At 45.8% G+C, this 19,542-nt stretch overlaps 1 protein-coding gene across 6 annotated transcripts in view; it reads right to left on the reverse strand.

The window, feature by feature from the left end:
- The window catches only part of Yeats2 (YEATS domain containing 2), a 106,136-nt gene that overhangs the window by 29,118 nt on the left and 57,476 nt on the right, over window positions 1-19,542 (reverse strand). For all 6 annotated transcript variants that reach the window (XM_037209902.1, XM_028857613.2, XM_028857611.2 and 3 more), the window contains 5 exons: window positions 7,979-8,237; window positions 6,174-6,335; window positions 4,549-4,727; window positions 3,731-3,889; window positions 264-458 (listed from right to left, as the gene is read on the reverse strand). In XM_037209902.1, coding sequence (XP_037065797.1) covers window positions 264-458; window positions 3,731-3,889; window positions 4,549-4,727; window positions 6,174-6,335; window positions 7,979-8,237 — 954 coding nt within the window. The remainder of the gene's footprint in view (window positions 1-263; window positions 459-3,730; window positions 3,890-4,548; window positions 4,728-6,173; window positions 6,336-7,978; window positions 8,238-19,542) is intronic.

Genomic DNA, 19,542 nt, shown 5'->3' on the forward strand with positions numbered 1-19,542 from the left:
CTCCCGTGTCCCCACCCGATGGACCCCCGGCTCCCGAGTCCTCACCCGATGGACCCCCGGCTCTCGTGTCCTCACCCGATGGACCCCCGGCTCTCGTGTCCTCACCCGATGGACCCCCGGCTCCCGTGTCCTCACCCGATGGACCCCGGCTCCCGTGCCCCCCCACCCGATGGACCCCCGGCTCTCGTGTCCTCACCCGATGGACCCTCGGCTCCCGTGCCCCCCCCCACCCGATGGACCCCCGGCTCCCGTGCCCTCCTCACCTGGTGTGCAGCACCGTTCGTGGAGAAGGTCACGGCGGGGGACGGTGCCGCTGTGATCATCCCTCCAGCCACTCGCAGCATCGTGGTCCCAGGCTTGGCGAGCTGTGACGCTGCTGTCGCCACCGCCGCCGCCGGCACAGACTTGAGCGTGTTGTCAGGTAACTTCACCAGCGAGGCCTGCCCCGCAGCGGCTGCCTGCAGCAGTCAGAAGGCCAGGAGACAACAGTGCACACCTTGTTCCCCATCTGCACTAAACGTACTTCCGCAAGCCTTGCCCGGCAGCACTGTGGGAGGTCTGAACGAACCTTCCAACGAGCTGGATGAACTCTACGACCTCTGAGGTCCCTTACGCTAAAATGGAACAAATAAACGAGTGCGTTTGCAAATCACTCTCTGTAACTAGTGTCTTCAGAGCTAGCAGGCCCTGTTTTCAAAATAACTGAGTCAAAGTTTCCTTGAACCTCATGGAGTACTTATTGTGGTTTACTTGTGTGTGATGTGACTGATGTATGTGCATATATGTGAGCATGTGCACATGCTTATGCACATGAGGAGGCTGGAGGAGGACCTCAGGTGTTCCTAGAGATAGGGTCTCTCACTGACCCTGGAGCTAAGCTAGTGGCCAGCACCCAGTGATTCCCCAGCGTCTGCCCGTACCCCCCACCCACCCCAGCACTGGGGTTATGTCTGCACGGCCACACCCAATGTAAAAATAATTTTAATTGCTATTGTTTTGGGTGGGGGCAGCTGTGCACATGGGCTGAGGACTGAACAGGTTGCTACGCTAAGTGTCTACCTCTTTTTACATGGGTGCTGGGGATTTGAACTTGAGTCCTCCTGGTTGCGTGCTCTTACCCACCTCCCCAGCCCCACATGGAGGCTTTAAATAGGAGAAATTAAACCTGGGTAGAGCAAGATTCACTCAGGTAAGCTAATGGTGCTCTGGGACAGACACAGGGTCAGCATTCATTCATTCATTCATTCATTCATTCATTCATTCTTCTTGGGGAGACAGAGTCTCTCTATGTAGCCCTGGCTGGCTTCAAACTCAAAAAGATCTGTGATTAAACACACGTGTCATCACATCCAGTCCAACAAAATACTTCTTTCGAAAACTCACCCTCTGTGGCCTACAAATTTCACTCTTTGAATTCCTTAAAACAAGAATATAGAGGCCACTGACTCAGTCATGTTTCATGTGACTGAGCATCCAGCACCTTAACTTCTTACAAAAGTGAAACAGAAAACACTAATAAATGCCGCACACACCAACCCAGCTTCTTTTTTTGGACCAAGTGGCTAACTATGTAGGGTTAGTCGTGAGCTCAGTCTTCTTGCCTCACTCTCCCACTGCCAGCATTACAGAAATGCCACAAACAGCGCACCCAGCTCAACTCCTCAGTAAGTACGATTATTATCACTTTTAGGTTGGGTGCTGAGGATCGAACTCGGGTTCTGGGTATGCCAGGCAAGGTTCTACCACTGAGCCACACATAACCTCAGCCCCTCAAACTGAATAATAAGATTTATCCAATTGATCGCCTAAATTCTGAGACATCTTAACAGGTTCCCCCACAAGCTAGGCATGGTGGTGTACGCCTTTAATCCCAGCACTCAGGAGGCAGAAGCAGGAGGATCTCTGTGAGTTCAAGGTTAGCCTAGTCTAAAAAAAAGAAAAGCAAGTTTCCCCTTCCATAAGTCTAAGTTCCCTTTATTTTATTAAATATTTATTTTTATTTATGTGTCTCAATGTTCTGCCTGTCATGTACAGATGTGTACCACGTACATGCAGTGCCCATGGAAGCCAGGAGAGGGAACTGGATCCCCTGACCTGGGCTGAGAGACAGTTGGAAGCTGCCAATGTGGGTGCTGGGAACAAAACCCAGGTCCCCTGCAAGAACAGCCAAGCTCTTAACTGCTGAACCATCTCTCCAGCCCCCTTAAGTTCCCTTTATATTGCTACTGGTTTTTGTACCTTACACATTTCTGCCATCATACAGTTTGATGAATAAATATTTACGCCACTCAATCTTCATTGCAGATCTTTGCTTTGATCCCTAAAAAATTTGTTTCATAATGTGGTCAATCTTGATTGTCAACTTGATGGGATTTAGTTAACATGGAAACAAACCGCTGGGAATGTTTATGATGGATTTAAATGATGCTGAGGTGAGATAACCTACTTCAAATGTGAGTGATACCATCCCCTGGGCTGGGGTCCCAGGCTGCATAAGAAAGAGAAAGTGACCGGAACACCAGCATTTATTCACGTCTCTGCTTCCTGACCTGGGGAGGCAACATGACCAGTGGTGTCCTTTCTGGCTGCTGTGACTTCCTACCGAGGTGGACTGTACTCTAGAACTGTGAGCTAAAATAAGCCCCTCTCCCTCCTTCCCTCCCTTACACTGCACTTGTGGCCATTCTGTCACAGCAAGAAATAAGTGCACAAAATAACAACAGTGAACTACACACAATCCACCACATTTCCCCATTCTTCCCAGTATCAAAATTATGGCAATGAGAGAAAAAATAAATAGTCAACTGACTGTGTTCAAAGGCTACTTAATGAACAAGTAATTATGAAAACTGAACCAAACAAACCCCTAAAACTTCAAGAAGAAACAACCTGAATGGCAGCTCTGTTAAATAAATTAAGAGTTGAGCAAACCAGACAGATAATAATAACCACTGATCAATGTCTTTTGAAAAATGCTAAACAAAGTCTATCAAATTAAGCCCTGCAAATATATTGCGAAGGGATAAAAACATGAAAACCAAGTGTGGCTTGCTCCAGAAGTACACAAACGGTGACACAGCAGAAACAACGTGATAAACAAAGTCTTCTACCAGCATAAAGGACAAAGCAAACCAAGGACCCAGCACCATGTCCTGAGGAAGGAGCCTCCAGTTGCTCTACACGTCTCTGCTCCTGCGGTTACAGCCTGTCATGGAGGATTACAAAGTCCTGCACCCAGGCAGAATCTTGGCATTGTCTCTTTGGTTCATATTGAAGAACGCTGTGGACAGTGTGTCCCTAATCTACCACAGCATTTACTATTGGTGTGATGGCTGAGATCATCACGTTCACTAGTCGGGGTCTTTCACATGAAATCCCTTCCACAGAAATCTTAAAGTTAAGCAATCCGTGTCTTCTATGGAAGCAGATGGCCGTCCTCTCCTAAAGCGTGGCCTGCGTAGCTGGCGGAGCTTCTCCTTTGACCTCTACCACCGAATTTACCTTCTGTCAGCTGTCCCATGCTGTATCACTCACATATCTGAACAACCCTTGGCCTTGATTTTCTCCATTCTAATTAGACGCTCCTAAACCTGAGGTTTATTCTCGTTTTTCTGAACGGTTTGCTCAGTTGCCTACGGAACCTTAGCTCCATTAGGATTTCCCAAAGTTTGTGTAAAGAAAAACAGATTAAATGGCCTAATCGCCATGCGTTAGGTGTGTATGTCTTTACCTGTGTAAACAAGGTGGTTTTCTGTCCAGAGATGACTTTCAGTGTCTGCTGTCCCTGCGCAGAGGGTGAGCTGACTCCCAGTGTTCCTTGAACCACTGATGCAGTAGTCAGTTGTTTTCCGGGTGTCTGGGGTGATGGCTGGCCAACTAAGAATGTACCCTAAGTTGGGAGAAAAGAATTCACTGAGATACACTGAACTTGGCCACCTCCGACGACAGTCTGCAATGTCTCGGCTGCCTTCTACAACTCAAAGCACCTGAAATGGAAGCCAACTGAGTGTCACCAAGAAGTCTACCCTACTTGAACACAGCACAGTTGCTGAATGGGTTTAAAAATGCAACTGGATTTGTTCCCATCTTTCTCAATGACAATGTCTGGACAAGACTTCAGCAACAAGGAAAAAGAAGGGATGGAGCTTTTCCTCACTGAATCCAACCCAAACACCACAGCCTGATGCTGACTCTGGCTTTCCTCTCTAAGAGCAGAATTTCAACTGTTCATTAATACTGTCTATTTTATCACAGATGGGTAGGGGCAATTAGCATAGCAGAATCTTTCTTTGGGACAGAAAGATGTGGGTTCAAATCCAAACTCTACCATTAGCTTAGCAGGAAGGTCTTACATAAATTAGTTAAATCTTTCTGAATCTATCTTTTCACCTCGCAAAACAAAATAAGCTCAAAATAATATAGATTTATAACATGGCTAAAATGTTGGTATTGACCCCTGACCCTAGAGTGGTAAAGGGAAATCAACAATAATTAAAGGCATTTATCGGGTAATCAAATAGTTGACAAGATCAGGTAAACTTCCCAGACCTGGGGAGTTTGCTTGAGGATGTAGGATGTGTAAGTCAGGTGCTGGGACACCCCTCCTGGGCCAGTGGTGCCTGGGGCTCCTCCTGCTGCGCCGCCACCGCCACCTCCACCGCCTCCCCCTCCTGCACCAGCACCACTGCTGCCACCGCCACCAGCAGCAGCCGAGCCAGACTGGAGGTCTGCAAGCACAAGGAGGGACAGGAACATCACCGGAAGTAGCTCGACAGGAAACAGATGCGCGCAGACGCTTTGCCCACACTGCCATTCCTCCAGGACCTGCTTCTCCTGTGCCGAGTGAGGAAAACTCTCGAGTTTAAAGACCAGACTCAATCCATTTACACCCTGAGTGAGCACCTGTAGTCTGGAAACTTAAATTCAGGAAATTTTGGATACTTAAGTGACACTCCAAGTTCTTGATTATGGAGCATATTAGATGTCAGATTTCTCTGGATTATAGATGATTACTAAAGTCTACGTAAATACTCCCAAAACAGCAAACTCTGGTCCCAGGCATTCCAGATAGAGGACACTTAACTTGTACTTCCACTCTGACTACAATGACCAATGTCCTTGACAGCTTCTGACTTAGCGGTGTAAGATGAGAGCCTGACGCTAATGTTTTCTGGACTAGTGTTTTTAAATCGAATTATCCATCTTTGGCTCTATGTTCCCAATTTTCTTTCAGATCTCACTCCAAAGCCAATGGGCTTTCTTTTCCTTCCATGCTGGTGAGTAACAGGCAAGATCCCCAGGACTCTAAGCATACAAACTCCCCCACTTCAATTACAGCGAGCACAATCCTTCTCAATAGTCTGTGACCCCGAGGACAGTGTAAACCAGAGGTGCGTCCTGCTTCGACTGTGGAGTACTGAGGCTGGCCTTTCCTTATGTACTACTTAGGTCTGAGGAGAACATACCAGAATAAGTGGCAACGGCCCACTACAGAAATGGCAAGTGGTTCACACAGTACACTAGCTCATCACTTCTCCCATCTAAGCACTGACCAGGCCTGCCAGGATTGTGCGTATTTAAGGCAGTTTGTCAACAGACAAAGGAGCCAGGCTGCTGTAACATTACACTTCAATTCAGAGGGGATTATGTACCTTTCAACACCACCCACACCGCCATTGTCAAAGTAAAGTTTTACGTAACTAAGTAAACTACCTGGCTTCCTTGGGGCTTTAGAAACACACTTAAGATTGAACCGGGAATTCTCATTCCACCCCCAAACCTGTCAATACATCTAAAAACTAGTCAAGGGTCAGCTGGTTCCTACCCTAGCACATCTGCTTCAGAAAACCACCCAGCCACTGCAAGCAGATGGATCCTTTCCCAGCTCTTCCCCAACACAGCCTGGGTAGCCAGACCTCTCCACATCCCATCTGATTCCAAACTCCAACACAACACCCAAATAACAGGGTCACCGCCTAGGACTATGATTACTTAAACACACTTTCTAGTTAAAATAATATGTGCATGTTTAAAATCCGCTTGGGCAATTCCTCCATCACACCATCAAGCAGAATTACAGAAATCCTTCCAGTTCAGTTAAGAACTGCCCCTCAGCTGGACAAGACGAACCCATGCAGAGGTCCGGGGACCAAGTGACGGAAATATGGACTAACTGGCATTGTTGGTAGCTCGCAGGATGGCTCCTTGAGGAATTAGCAGCAGCTTCCCTTTTCCTGAGGGGTTCTTGCTGTTCGTGGTAAGGTATAGTTTAGTGCCCGGAGGCAAATTTGCCAGGTTGGCCAAATTAGTGGCTGGTAGCTGCAATGTTGCCATTACTAAAATGATAAGGAGGCAAGGGGAAGAAAAAAAGAAGATAATCAACTATGGGCAATAGTCTAAAATTAAAACATGGAGCAATAACATACATATTTTAAAAACACTAATGAAGAGTAAACATAGCTCATTTCCTAGATGTTTTAAACTAAAAATAATTTACATACTAGAAAAGTTTTCCACAAATGAATGATGTATATAAACAGGCCAGGTCTTTATCTTAATTTTGCATGGCAATGAGCCCATTTCTTCTAATCTATCTTTGCCTCCTCCTCTGCTTTTTAAAGAGAAGGTCTCACTATAGAGAACAGGCTGGATTCAAACTCATGATTCTCCCACATGCTGGGGTTGAAAGTATGAACCAACAAGCCAGGCTCTTGTGCACTTCTTTTAGGGGCTGGAGAGAAGCATCATCGGTAGTTAAGAGCACTGACTGCTCTTCCTGATGGCCTGGGTTCGATTCTCAGCACCCACACAGTGGCTCACAACCATCTCTAACGCCTGGTCCAGGGAATTTGACTTCCTCTTCCGAATACTGAGGGCACTTCAAGTACACAGTTTACAGACATTATGTAAACAAAGTATCCATACACATAAAATAAAAACAAATAACCCCCCCATTATTTTTTTGAACTGAAAACAAGTTTTATTGGCGAGACTTCTGTTAGAGGAGAAGACACCCTTTTCACTGTCACTAATGGTACTGTGCATGACTCCTATGTGAACAGTGACAGGAACCAGCAGAGAGCAGTTACCACAACACCAGCAGAAACAGACCCAAACATCGTGGCCAGAGAAGTATTTGTAGACATCATTTAACAAATACTTACTGATGCTAACTACTTGCTAGGTACTGTGGCCACATAAGGAAAACAAGGTTTCCTTACTGACTGTACAAAGCTTTCAAGTATCAACTTTTATATACATGCAGGTAAAACATCCTTACACATAAAATAAAAATAAATAAACCGCAAAAACAAAAGAAAAGACCTCCAACGTAAACATGGAATGTCTTAGGCATTTTGTTTTTATGTTCTCAGAAACATTAAGGGCTAAAGCTTATTCAAGGTATTCAAACTTCTGCTTGGTAGAGTTCACTACCGTTACATTTCAAATGTTGCCAACACGTGGTCGTGCCAGGGTTGAAAGTCTGAAGCACAACTCAACGTGGGACATGAATGGCTGCAAATGACTTTAGACCTGAACCTGCAACCTTTGATTTTTATTGCACGTGCACAGACGTCTACAGTACATACATAAAATAAAACTTCAGCTACTTATATATCTCTATATAAAATAGTCCATGTTAGCCAGGCGCGGTGGTGCAGGCCTTTAATCCCAGGACTTGGCTGTTAAGAGCTCTGACTGCTCTTCCTGATGGCCTGGATTCGATTCTCCTCACCCACACAGTAGATCTCTGTGAGTTCGAGGCCAGCCTAGTCTACAGAGAGAGAGTTCCAGGACAGCCAAGGCTACACAAAGAAATCCTGTCTTCATCCCTGCCTACCACCCCCCCAAAAAAATTCCATGAGAAGAAACCAACAGTACCACCTCTAAGGCTTTCCTAGTCAGAACCCAACAGCACATCGAATCATTTTAATTCCGTACAGTGATGCACTGAAAGGTCCTGAATTCTATCAATTACCTGAGCCCTGGGATCCACTCTTCTGTGGCCCAGCGGCTGGGACCGGAGTCTTGGTTAAGGTCTGCACCGGCTGAGCAACAATGGTCCCGCCGCCTCCACTCACGATTGCTTTGGCAACTCCTTGGGTCACAACTTGCTTTGGACCGACTGCTTTGGTGACAGAAGAGCCGGCCTTGGCGACAAGGATTTGGCCACTACTGATTGCCACAGCCTGCTTCACCGTGGAAGGTAAGGTAGAGCCAACAGGGACGCCAACAACCTGTTGGAGACAAAAGACAGTCCAATAGTATTACTTCGCACAGGCCTGGGGGGTTCTCTGGGGTCAGTCACTCTGCTCCAGCAAGAACAAAGTAACAGCAGGGGCTGGGGCTGGGCTGGTGGGGGTGGGTGGGTGGGGTGGGGGAGTGGGGTGGTGGTGTCACACAAAAATCTAACTGTCCCAAACAAGGGTGCCTGGACACAGGAGAAAAGTGTCTCTTATGGTTTGAGTACTGCCATGAAACAGAAGCTTGGTGACGTCCGAAACTTCACCATAATAGGAAAACTTTATATATACACACACTTAGGCAAGATAAATACAAAACACAATTCTCATCCAGAAATAAAATATTCCCAATGTATTCATTTCTAATTCCTTCTAATGTTGACTTTAATTAGAATTGGGATCACACTGTACATAGTCTTGCAACATTAATAGGTAACACAAGTGTTTTCCAGTGTTATATTTCAAACCATCTTCAGCTGATCAAGTACAGACCAGAACAGGAATACCACAGTCTACATAAGCGTCCTCGGCTGCTGGACAGGCAGGTGCTTTCAAACTTCACATGATAAAAACTGCAATAAACTTCCTCTTGAATTCAAACTCTAACGCACTCAGATTATTCTGTAAGCTCTGGACTCTGCCCATCTGAATGCCCTCTCCTTTCCTCACCATGTGCTAGCTTTCCACCGGATTCTGGGAAAAGGAACCATTTTATCTTCCCTCATCTTTCCCTCCTTGAAGATGAACATGTGGTTAAAAAAAAAAATAGAAAGAAAGGAAACATTTAAACAAAAATATGCGATTGAAAAAAGAACTTTTTAAAGCTGAATTCCAAGTATCCCAGGTCAGCCTCAAAGTTGAGGGTGACCTGGAAATTCTGATCCTCTTGTTCTACTTCCTGTGGGCTGGGATTACAGGGTTGTGCCATCACGTCCAATTTATCTGATGCTGGGTATTGAACCCAGGTTTTTGTGCATGGTAGGCAAATACTCTTGCCACCTGAGCGACATCTCCAGCCCTACTTTTAAAAAAAAAAAATTTCAGAATCCAAGTAAATTAAATTGTAACTGTTTCTAAAAGTAATCTCTTTTCAATTAAAAATACAACAAGTGGCTTGTTCTAAGAGAATAAGCAGGAAAGTGTTACATTAGAAGAGATAATTAGGGCTGGTGAGGCGCTCCAGTGGGTAAAGGGCTTGACCTAATCAAAATCCTGACAAGCCAAGTTTGATCCCTGGAGCCCACACAGGTGGAAGCAGAGAACCAACTCCAAAGCTGGGTACTCACGCACACTGTGCCACGTGTGTGCCACACAACAATAAATCATAGTTAACATGTGGAGGTCAGAGGACTGGAAGACAACTTCCATGTTAGCTCTCCCACATGTGGGCCTCATAAGGTTTGGGGTCTGGCGTCTTTACCTAACAAGCATGGTCCCCGCTTTCTAAGGCAAAATAGAGAAACAGTCAGTACTTTTCACCCACCAGAGGTTTAAAAGCCTGGCTGCAGGCTGTGTGTGCTGGCGCTCATCTACAATTCCAGCACTCAGGGGGTGGAAGCAGGAGAATTAGGAGCTGGAGGTCAGCCTGGGCTACGTGAGGCCCACTCTTCAAAAGCAGGGGCTGGACAGCTGGCTCAGAGGTTAAGAGTGTGCTCTTGCAGAGGACCCGAGTTCAGTTCCCAGCACCCACGCTGGGCAGCTGACATCCTTGTAACTCTAGCTTCGGGAGGTGTGACCCCTCCTTCTGGCCTCCACAGGCACAAGCAAGCACAGGCTAGGCAGACACACAGGCAGGCAGAACATCCAGACACATAATCAAAGTAAAGATTTAAAAAGCGTGGGTGGAATTATTTCTAGGAAGAACAAAATGGACTTCATTTGGAGGAAAAAAGGCCACCCTAAAGTAAATATGCATATGCTAACATGGGGCAGAGGGTATTCGACTACTTTATATCTGAGAGAGAGAGAGAAAGAGAGAGAGAGAGAGAGAGAGAGAGAGAGAGAGAGAGAGAAAGAGAGAGAGAGAGAAGTAGATACTAATAATATTTTCAATATTTCAGTGAGTTTTTTGAATCATTAAAAAGTAAGAGGAGCTGGAAAGACGGCTCGGAGGCCAAGACCATGTATTGTTCATACAGAGGACCAAGTTCAGGTCACTGCACCCAGGAAGGCAGCTCCTAACTGCCAGGAACACCAGCTCCAGGGGGAGCCAAGGCCCCTGCCTCCACCAGCACCTGTACTCACTTGGACATACCACCCGCAATACACACACCCCATATACACATAGAGACACACACCACAGAGAGAGAGACACACACCACACACACAATTAAAAAAAAGTAAGAGTGGTGGGCAGGATGTCAGGACGGCTGAGCAGTGTAGAGCACCAGACTAGAGCACCGAGGGAGGGGAGACAGAACACAGAGGTATGAAGGATTAAATGGGAATAATGGACCAGGAAGGGTTAAACTGGGATGCGAGATGTGAGGGTGGGGAGAGAAGAAACTATGGGGAAGGATATCTAACACTGAAGGTCTTCTGAGAAAGCTTCTGCAAACCACCACTGCAGAAGCTTCCTAAAACACACACAGGTACAACAGTTACCCTACCACGGAGGCACCAAACCCGACTAGACGCCTCATACTAGCTAATAAAATCCCCAGCAGCAGGAATGGATTACCCTTTGAGTTGTTGGCCAACGGGGCCTCACTCCCATGGCTAGCTGAGCAACACACCCTGGACGTGATGGTGGGAGAGGACGCCCTACTCCAAGCTGGGTGGTATGGTGGTTGGTGTGAGAAGGACAGACACTCACAGGCTCATCTATTTGACCACGTGGTTTTCAGTTGGTAAAACTGGGAAGGATTAGGAGGTGCGGCCCTGTGAGAGTGTCACGGGGTATGGGCTTTGAGGCAGCAAAGCCAGCTCTACTTCCGGTTAGCGTCCTCTGCCTTACGCTACAGTCACATGTAGACTCTCAGCTACGGCTCCATACTCACGCCTGCTCGCCTGCTCCCCACCATGCTGATCACAGTATCTTATCACAGCAATTAAAAAAAAAAAAAAACTAAGACACGTGGGTAAGGAGGAGAACATGATTATGGAAGGAGTTGACATGAACATGTTAAAATTGCACTGTATGAAATTCTCGGACTTCGTAAAAATTTTATTTGATGTGTATGGGTGTTTTGCCTGCATGCACGCGTGATTCCCACAGAGGCCAGAAGAGGGCACTGGTCTCCTGGCACTAGTTACACACAGCTGTGAGCTGCTGTGTGGATGCCTGGAATTAAATGTGGGTCTTCTGGAAGAGCATCTCTCCAGCCACTCCCGCCGCCCCCCCCCCCCCCTTTTTTAAGAACAGTGGCACATGTTTACAATCTCAGGGCTGTCATTTGGAGATGCACGGGCAGAAAAAGGGAAAAAAAAAAACGAAATAAAACAATCACTCAAGCGGCAGAATAAAATAAGCAACAGACAAATGAGCTCTCTTTCATTACAGTCTACTAAACCACTTGTTTCTTTTCAAAGACTGTGAAATAAAAACACATTTGCCATGAGTTTGGGTGTTATGGTTAGTGTGACAATGGTCCCCTAATCAAGCACTGTTAAGTACAGAGCAACCAGACAGACTTGTTTTCCTGGTTCAGTTCCAAGTTGGCAACTGGGTAAATCATTTAACTTCCTTGAACTTTAAAATTAGCTTAAGTAATGGCAATATTTACCTCACAGAATCATAAAATGAGAGTAAATGTATAAAATGTCCAGCTAACATGAACTCACTTCTATCACCTGAAGAACGGTAATCATGAGGCAATGTGGAAACACGGGCAGACCCTTTCTTCTGTTCTTGTTTAAGACAAGGCCTCACTGTGTGGACCAGGTTGGCCTCCAACTCAGAGTCACCCGCCTTTGTCTCCTAGCGTTGGGATTAAAGGTGTGTGCCGCCACATGGCTGAAACGGCTCACCAAAAAACTACAGATCTACCTGCAGCCGGCAGACTGGAGCTGAGGAGCGCCAAGCCTCTGCTGACGCCTACCTAATCATGCAAACCAGCCAGTGCTCTCCACTTCCCGTCCCCCCACTTATACAGTCCACAGGGATACTTTCATCAATCACGTTGTGAGTTCACTTTCGTTCATTGATGTATATGCGCATGCCTGCCTGCCTGCCTGCCTGCCTGTCTGCCTGCCTGCCTGCCTGCCTGTCTGTGCTCCATGTGTGTGCTGGTATCTGAGAAGAGCAGAAAATCACATCCAATTCCCTGGAGCTGGAGTTACAGGTGGTTGTGAGTCGCTGGATGTGGGTGCTAGAAAATGAACTTGGGTTCTCTAGAAAAGTAGCAAGTGCTCTCTTAACTACTGAGCCATCTCTTAAGCCCAAATATGCTGTGGGATGGTCTGTATGCTGTGAATGTGTTGCTCTGACTGGTTGATAAATAAAAAGCTGATTGGCTAGTAGCCAGGCAGGAAGTATAGGAGGAATAAGCAGACAAGGAGAAATTCTGGGAAGAGGAAGGCTGAGTCAGGGAAGACGACAGCCTGCCATCCAGGGAGCAGCATGTAATAGCACACAGGTAAAGCCATGGAACATGTGGCAACATATAATTAACAAAAATGGGCAGAGTTTAAATGTAAGAGCTAGTCACTGATAGGCCTGAGCTAATGGCCAAGCAGTTTTAATTGATATAAGCTTCTGAGTGATTATTTTATAAGCAGCTACAGGGTCTGTGGAGCTGGGCAGGACCAAAGAAAACTTCAGTTACACAAACACAAGATTTGTAGTAGCTCTAAAAACATTTTTAAAGGTGTGTGTACTCCCACTTCATTCCATTTTTAAGTGTAAATTATTCCTTAAAAATATTTATTTTTATTGTATGTGTATGGGTGTTTTGCCTGCATGCACATCTGTGTACCATAGGAGTGCAAGGCCCACTGAGGTCAGAGAAGGCGCCGGATCCTCTGGAACTGATGATGTTAGGCACTGTGTGGGTGCTGAGAAGAGGAGCCACTGTTCTTTACCATGGAGTCTTTGAAAGGTGAAATCATTTGCTGGTTGTTTAGGTTCTGGTACAACCACTGGAGAATGGGATAGTAAATCATGGGAGGCTGTGACTGTCCTGAGTGTCAGTGTTACACTCCACAGAGGGGCTGGCTTTATACCCTACAACATAAAGCATACTAAACGGCAATCTAGAGTCTCAGTCAGCTGCTTAATATGCCTTGAATATTTTAAATTACTTCTAGTTCCTTTATTTTAGTAGAACTGTTTCCTTAAAAGCCACTCCTTGGGCTGGGTGGTGGTGCACACTTTTAATCTCAGCACTCAAGAGGCAGAGGCAGGCAGATCTCTGTGAGTTCTGAGGCTATCCTGGTCTACAGAGCTATTTCTAGGACAGCCAAAGCTACACAAAGAAACTCTGTCTGGAAAAACAAAACAAGTTACTCCTTGGCTTGGGCTTGGTGATTCACACCCTCAATCCCAGGATGGGGAAGGCAGAGGGAAGAGGATCTCTGGAGTCTATGGCCAGTCTGCTCTACAGAGTGAGTTCCAGTCTTGGTCCCTGCTCTGTCAAGGCTGTGTTTCCTCTGTAACATCTCTAATTGTGCTAGTCCACTTTTCCTAACGATTTTGATACTGTGCTGTGAAAGACGGAAAATGTGAGAATCTAGAATATACAGTATAAAATGTGAGTATCTAGTATATACGGTATAAAATGGTGAATCTGTGAGAGCAGAGTAAAGATGATCGACCTTTGGTGACACTGGTACGTGAGAGCCTTGTAAGGAAGATCTGCTGCCAGGTCTGAAGCTAAACATTACTAGAATAACTATTTTAAAAAGAAATCCAAGACAAGGCTCTTGAGACCTCTGGTACGCTGTTAAGAACTAAGAAGGGTCAGCCGGGCGTTGGTGGTGCACGCCTTTAATCCCAGCACTCGGGAGGCAGAGCCAGGTGGATCTCTGTGAGTTCGAGGCCAGCCTGGGCTACCAAGTGAGCTCCAGGAAAGGCGCAAAGCTACACAGAGAAACCCTGTCTCGAAAAAACCAAAAAAAAAAAAAAAAAAAAAAAAAAGAACTAAGAAGGCCAGGCATCAGGGTGCATGGTTTTAATCTCAGCACTTGGTAGTCAGAGGCAGGCAGATCTCTGTGAACTGGAGGCCAGTCTGGTCAACATGGTGAGTTCTAGGGCAGTCAGGGCTACCTAGTAAGACCCTACCTCCAAAATCCAACCAAACAAAACAGAAACCAACCAACCAAAATAGAATTGAAATGTCTTGTGTACTGAATCTCAATCAATAAAATCTCAATTATGAAATTAAAAAAGGAAAAGGAAAGAGAGATTCAGGACTGATGAGATGGCTCTGTGGACAGAGGTGCTTGCCACCAAGCCTTAGGACTTGAGTTCAATTCCTGGAACCCACAGGACAGGAGGAAGAACTGTTTCCCACAAGTTGTCAAGCTGTGGTAAATGCACCTGTGTGCACACATGTACACACACACACACACACCCCTAATACATAAAGGTAAATACATGTCATTTTAAAAAGATCCCATCTGGATTCAGTTACTTAAGGAGAAACTAATTTAAAAAAAAAAAAAATTACAAATTAGCTGGATCCCCTTTACACTATTCTCAGAGTTGTGTAAGTGTGAATGTATGAGTTATGTGAGCTAGTGTGTGAGTGCATGTGAATATGGGAGTTCCAGAAGAGTGAGTGTGATGTCCCACAAACACACACATCAACAAAGGTGACAACTGATCGTCCAGGAAGAGGAACAAGGCTCCAAACGCTGACAACTACTAAACTGAGTAGTGGGCACACTCATTCATTACTCTGCTTCACTCTACGTGGCTCAAGAAAGAGGAGACTAACAGAAACCAAGTGAGCCTGGAGTGGAGACGAGCATCCTAGTTCTCCTGATCTGGCTGCACTTGCTAACCATTCACATTCCTGTCCTCCCTGGCTGAACCTGATTTCTTGCAGGGGTCATGAATGATTGTTTGGCCAGAGGTGGGTGTTATCATTCTTACAGACATGGGTAGAGAAAGACCACTATTCATCAACAACTTCAAAACTTTTATCATTTGTGAAAGTGGGTGTGTATGTGTGGAGATCACAAGGCAGCCCTTGAGAATGATGTCTCTCTTCCCATCACGTGTACCCCACTGAATTCAGGTGACTGTGTGGCATTGCCTGTGTGGCAAACGCCTTTCCCTGAGGAGCTACCTTGCTTGCCCCAATCAAGCACTTCTAAAATATATATATAAACCTTAATACATAAAAAATTGAAGAAGGGGATACAGCAAGAACTGCTATTTGAGCCTTAATATTTAACACCAATGTCCTCTGTCCTTTTTGTGAGCCAGGTCTTTACTATGCAGCTCGACCGGCCTGAGATTTGGTATGTCACCCTGACATTTGGAGGATGGGCTCAGCGGGTGGCTAGGGAAGGCAAGTTTAGCCCTAACTGGCCTCTAGGCAGCAATCTATGAATAAACTGTTGGATTTCAACTGGATTTTCGTTTCTTTTTTTCTTTTTTTTTTTTTGGTTTTTCGAGACAGGGTTTCTCTGTGTAGCTTTGCGCCTTTTCCTGGAACTCACTTGGTAGCCCAGGCTGGCCTCGAACTCACAGAGATCCACCTGGCTCTGCCTCCCGAGTGCTGGGATTAAAGGCGTGCTCCACCACCGCCCGGCTAGGATTTTCGTTTCTTACTCAGTATAATTACTGGAATCTTACCTAAAGCAGTAAGACAAAGGTGAAAAAACAGAAGGGACACAAACAGGAAAGGAAGAGGCCAAACTTGTGTAGACAACACAGTACTGGAAAGACCTTCAAAACACACCAGAAGACTCTTAGATCTCTTAACACCCTAAGCTAAGCAGTGGGGCACAAATCAGCAGCTTTTCTATACACCAGTAACAAACCACCCTGGCGACAAAACAAAAAAAAACAAAAAAAGGGAGGACTCACAACAGCTTAAAAAAACAAACGTAACCAAAGAGCCCCTACGATGAAACTCTGGAGAGGGGCTGGAGAGGAGGCTCTAGTTATTAAAGGCACAAATTGTTCTTGCCGAAGTCTCAAGCTGGGTTCTCAGTATCTATATCTGCCTGAAAGTCCAGCTCTGGGGGATCTGACAAACACTGCACTCTTGAAGTCACGATACTGCCCCAGACTGGGCTCCTCAACGTCTTACTGAGTCATAAGGGTCCACTCATCCCTGAGGATCCACAGGCCATTGGTGGCAGCTGGGGAAGGGAGAGTATTTTCTTCCATGGTACAGCCACTGGTGAGGTGTCCATGCTCCTGTAGACCATACATCACCCTAATAAAACTAATTTCTCCTGCAAACAGTACTAATGAAACTTGATGACGCGCGCGCGCACGCGCGCGCGCGCACACACACACACACACACACACACACACACGATCATCAGGAGTGGGAGGAGGAACAGGAAGGTAATGGGGAGGTGAATAGAATCAAAATATACATGCCTGAAATACATAAATAAATGAAAACATAACAAACCCATTATGTATGCTTAATACATGATAATAAAATTGGGTCTGGATGGACAGCTCTACAGTTAAAGAGCACTGGCTGCTCTTCCAGAAGCGCCATATCCAATTCCTGGCATCTACAAAGTAGCTCACAACACCTGATACTCCAGACCCAGAGCATCTGACACCCTCTTCTGGCCTCCATGGGTACTAGGTTCACACGTGGTGCACAGACATAAAGAAGCTGGATGTACACCTTTAATCCCAGCACTCAGGAGGCAGAGGTAGGCAGATCTCTGTACCTGGGCTACATAGTAAGACCATATATAAAGGGGAAAAAAAAGATCCCATTTTAACCTAGCCAGAACGGCTATCATCAAGGTAACAATTCACAATTGTTGGCAATATGTGGGCATATCCATTCTTTTAATTCAATGTTGCCATCTATAACATTCCTGCTTATGACCCCCAAAATCGAGTTAAAAAGAATTTGCAAAAAGTCTTGTGCTGATTTAATTCCCTTCGTATGTTCAGCTGCAGGCTACATTCATAGTTATCCTGGTGCACACGTGGCTGGGGAGCTGAAGGTTGGACATGCTCAATGATGCTCCAGGCTATGCCACTTACGCTCAATACTGTTGCCAGGTAGTAGGGCATGCCTGCCACATACAGTATTCATACTAGACCCTGTTCAGTCCTGAAAGACAGGGGCTACTGTTCCTGGGATATCAAGTAACCAGCCGGGTTACAGAAGCAACACTTCAATCTGAGAATCCAACAAGGAAGCTCAGCATCACGTCCAGCTATACCTTACTGCTTCTGTCCTATCCAGCCCGACACGTCCTCAGCTCTTTTGGTTAAGGGCAGTACCTCTTTCTACTGTCATTAAAAACAAAAACCCTAAGGCCCCACCCTAGACAAAAACCAAACAGATGAGTGAATTTCTGTTGTTCTAAAGTTGTCTTTTGTACACTCCTGTTTGGGGTACTTCTTAGGAAGGCATCTCAGCAGTCCCCTGTGCAGACAGGTCCTCATCTGGAGTCTGATGCATGTATAAACTACTCAGACAGACAGTGATGTCTTTGCCCACGCTCTCCTGATCCTTTGCAGTTCTTCCCCTCGTGCTTCTTTCTGAGACATCCTTACACAACCCATCTGCTTTCTCTTGACTCTGTTACCCGTAGGGAGGCAGTGCTGGGACGAGACAGAAAGACTGCTCAGCACTGCTGGATGCACACAAGTGGTTAAGAACAGAGTCTAACCTATTTCAGATCTTCTGGGCCCAATGGCAATGTATTCAAAGCTTACACTGTGGCCAGCTGGGCTCAACCAGAAAAGGCAACTGTCACCAAGCCTGGTGACCGAATTTTGACCCCTGGGTCTACAGTAGGAGAGAAATGAACCCTACAAGTTGTCTTCTGATTTCCACAGGCATGTTGTGGCAGTCTTCTACCCCATATACATGAATACTAAATAAATAAATAAATAAATAAATAAATAAACAAACAAACAAACAAACAACAATCTTTTTTTTTTTTTTTTAAATAGACTGGTAAAACCATGTATTTCCTTGGGCCAGTGAGATGACTCCCTGGGTAAAGGCACTTGCTACCAAGCCTGATCATCTGAATTTGATCCCTGGGACCCACAAGATGGAGAGAATTAAGCAAGTAGTCCTCTGAGTTTCTCATATCTGTGTCCCTAGACATATAAATAAATGTAAAAAAGGGGGAAAAAACCGTATACCCCTTTATGAAGCAGAATATATTTTAAATAACTTGTAAGGAGCTAGAGAGATCTCAGCAGCTAAGAGCACAGGGTTTGATTCCCAGCCCCTATCGCCACCCCCACCCCAACGTTGGCTCATAGCTGTCTGTAACTCTAGCCCTGGGGGAATCTGATACCCTCTTCTGGTCTCTGAGGCATGGCATGAACATGATACCATAGATACACACTTAGGCAAAAGATCTACCTGTATTCATAAAAAAAGAAGGTGTGAGCCAAGGCTGAACAGGAAGTTAAGCCACAGATGCCCGGGTGGTGCAGAATGCCTGCCCAGTGACTCCAGGGCTGAGACTGAAGGACCGCGGGCCTGTCTGGCTACAAGGCTGGCCCGACCCCAAGATAAGAAGTAAAAAGAAAGCTGAGCTCAGCTGGAGAATAAATCCTTGTCTAACGTGTGAGGCCCTGGGTTCGACCTCTGTTGTTGACAGTGGCAGATGCGCTCACCCGGAGGCCAGGGCAATGCTGTGGCAGTTCCTAACTGGCCAGGGCACCTGAACCATTGGGCAACTTATGAAAAACCAGATTCGCAGGCCCTTGGGGGAAATTCTGACTCAGTAAGTTTGGGACAGATGAGGAATTTCTGTTTTAAATCAGAAGATGAACTGTCAGATGAGGTAAGTTTTGGAAACCTTACAGATTCCTAAGATTTAAAAACAACCTGTAATACTGAATTTTCATCTCTATCCCCAGAGAGACCTACTTATCTAAACTAACACAAATTATGCAATACCATCTTCCATTTTAGAGTATTCATCTCAAAACAATTCACACTCCTAGACAGGCCAGGCTTTGAAGCTGAAATATAAACACCCACAAACATTCCCAACAGTTCCAGAGCACACATGCCAAAACACCAGGCTAAGTTAACTCTGTGTTCCAAAGCATGCTTAGGTTAGAGAAAACAGCTTATCAATCTCACCAGCTCTGGCACGGTGCATTTGGGGCCAAAAGACGTGAGTTTCAAGCCTCCTACCGCTCACTAGCTGTATGCTATCTGCTCGTATA

This window comes from Peromyscus leucopus, chromosome 12 (genome assembly GCF_004664715.2).
Source record: "Peromyscus leucopus breed LL Stock chromosome 12, UCI_PerLeu_2.1, whole genome shotgun sequence".
Taxonomy (NCBI): domain Eukaryota; kingdom Metazoa; phylum Chordata; class Mammalia; order Rodentia; family Cricetidae; genus Peromyscus; species Peromyscus leucopus.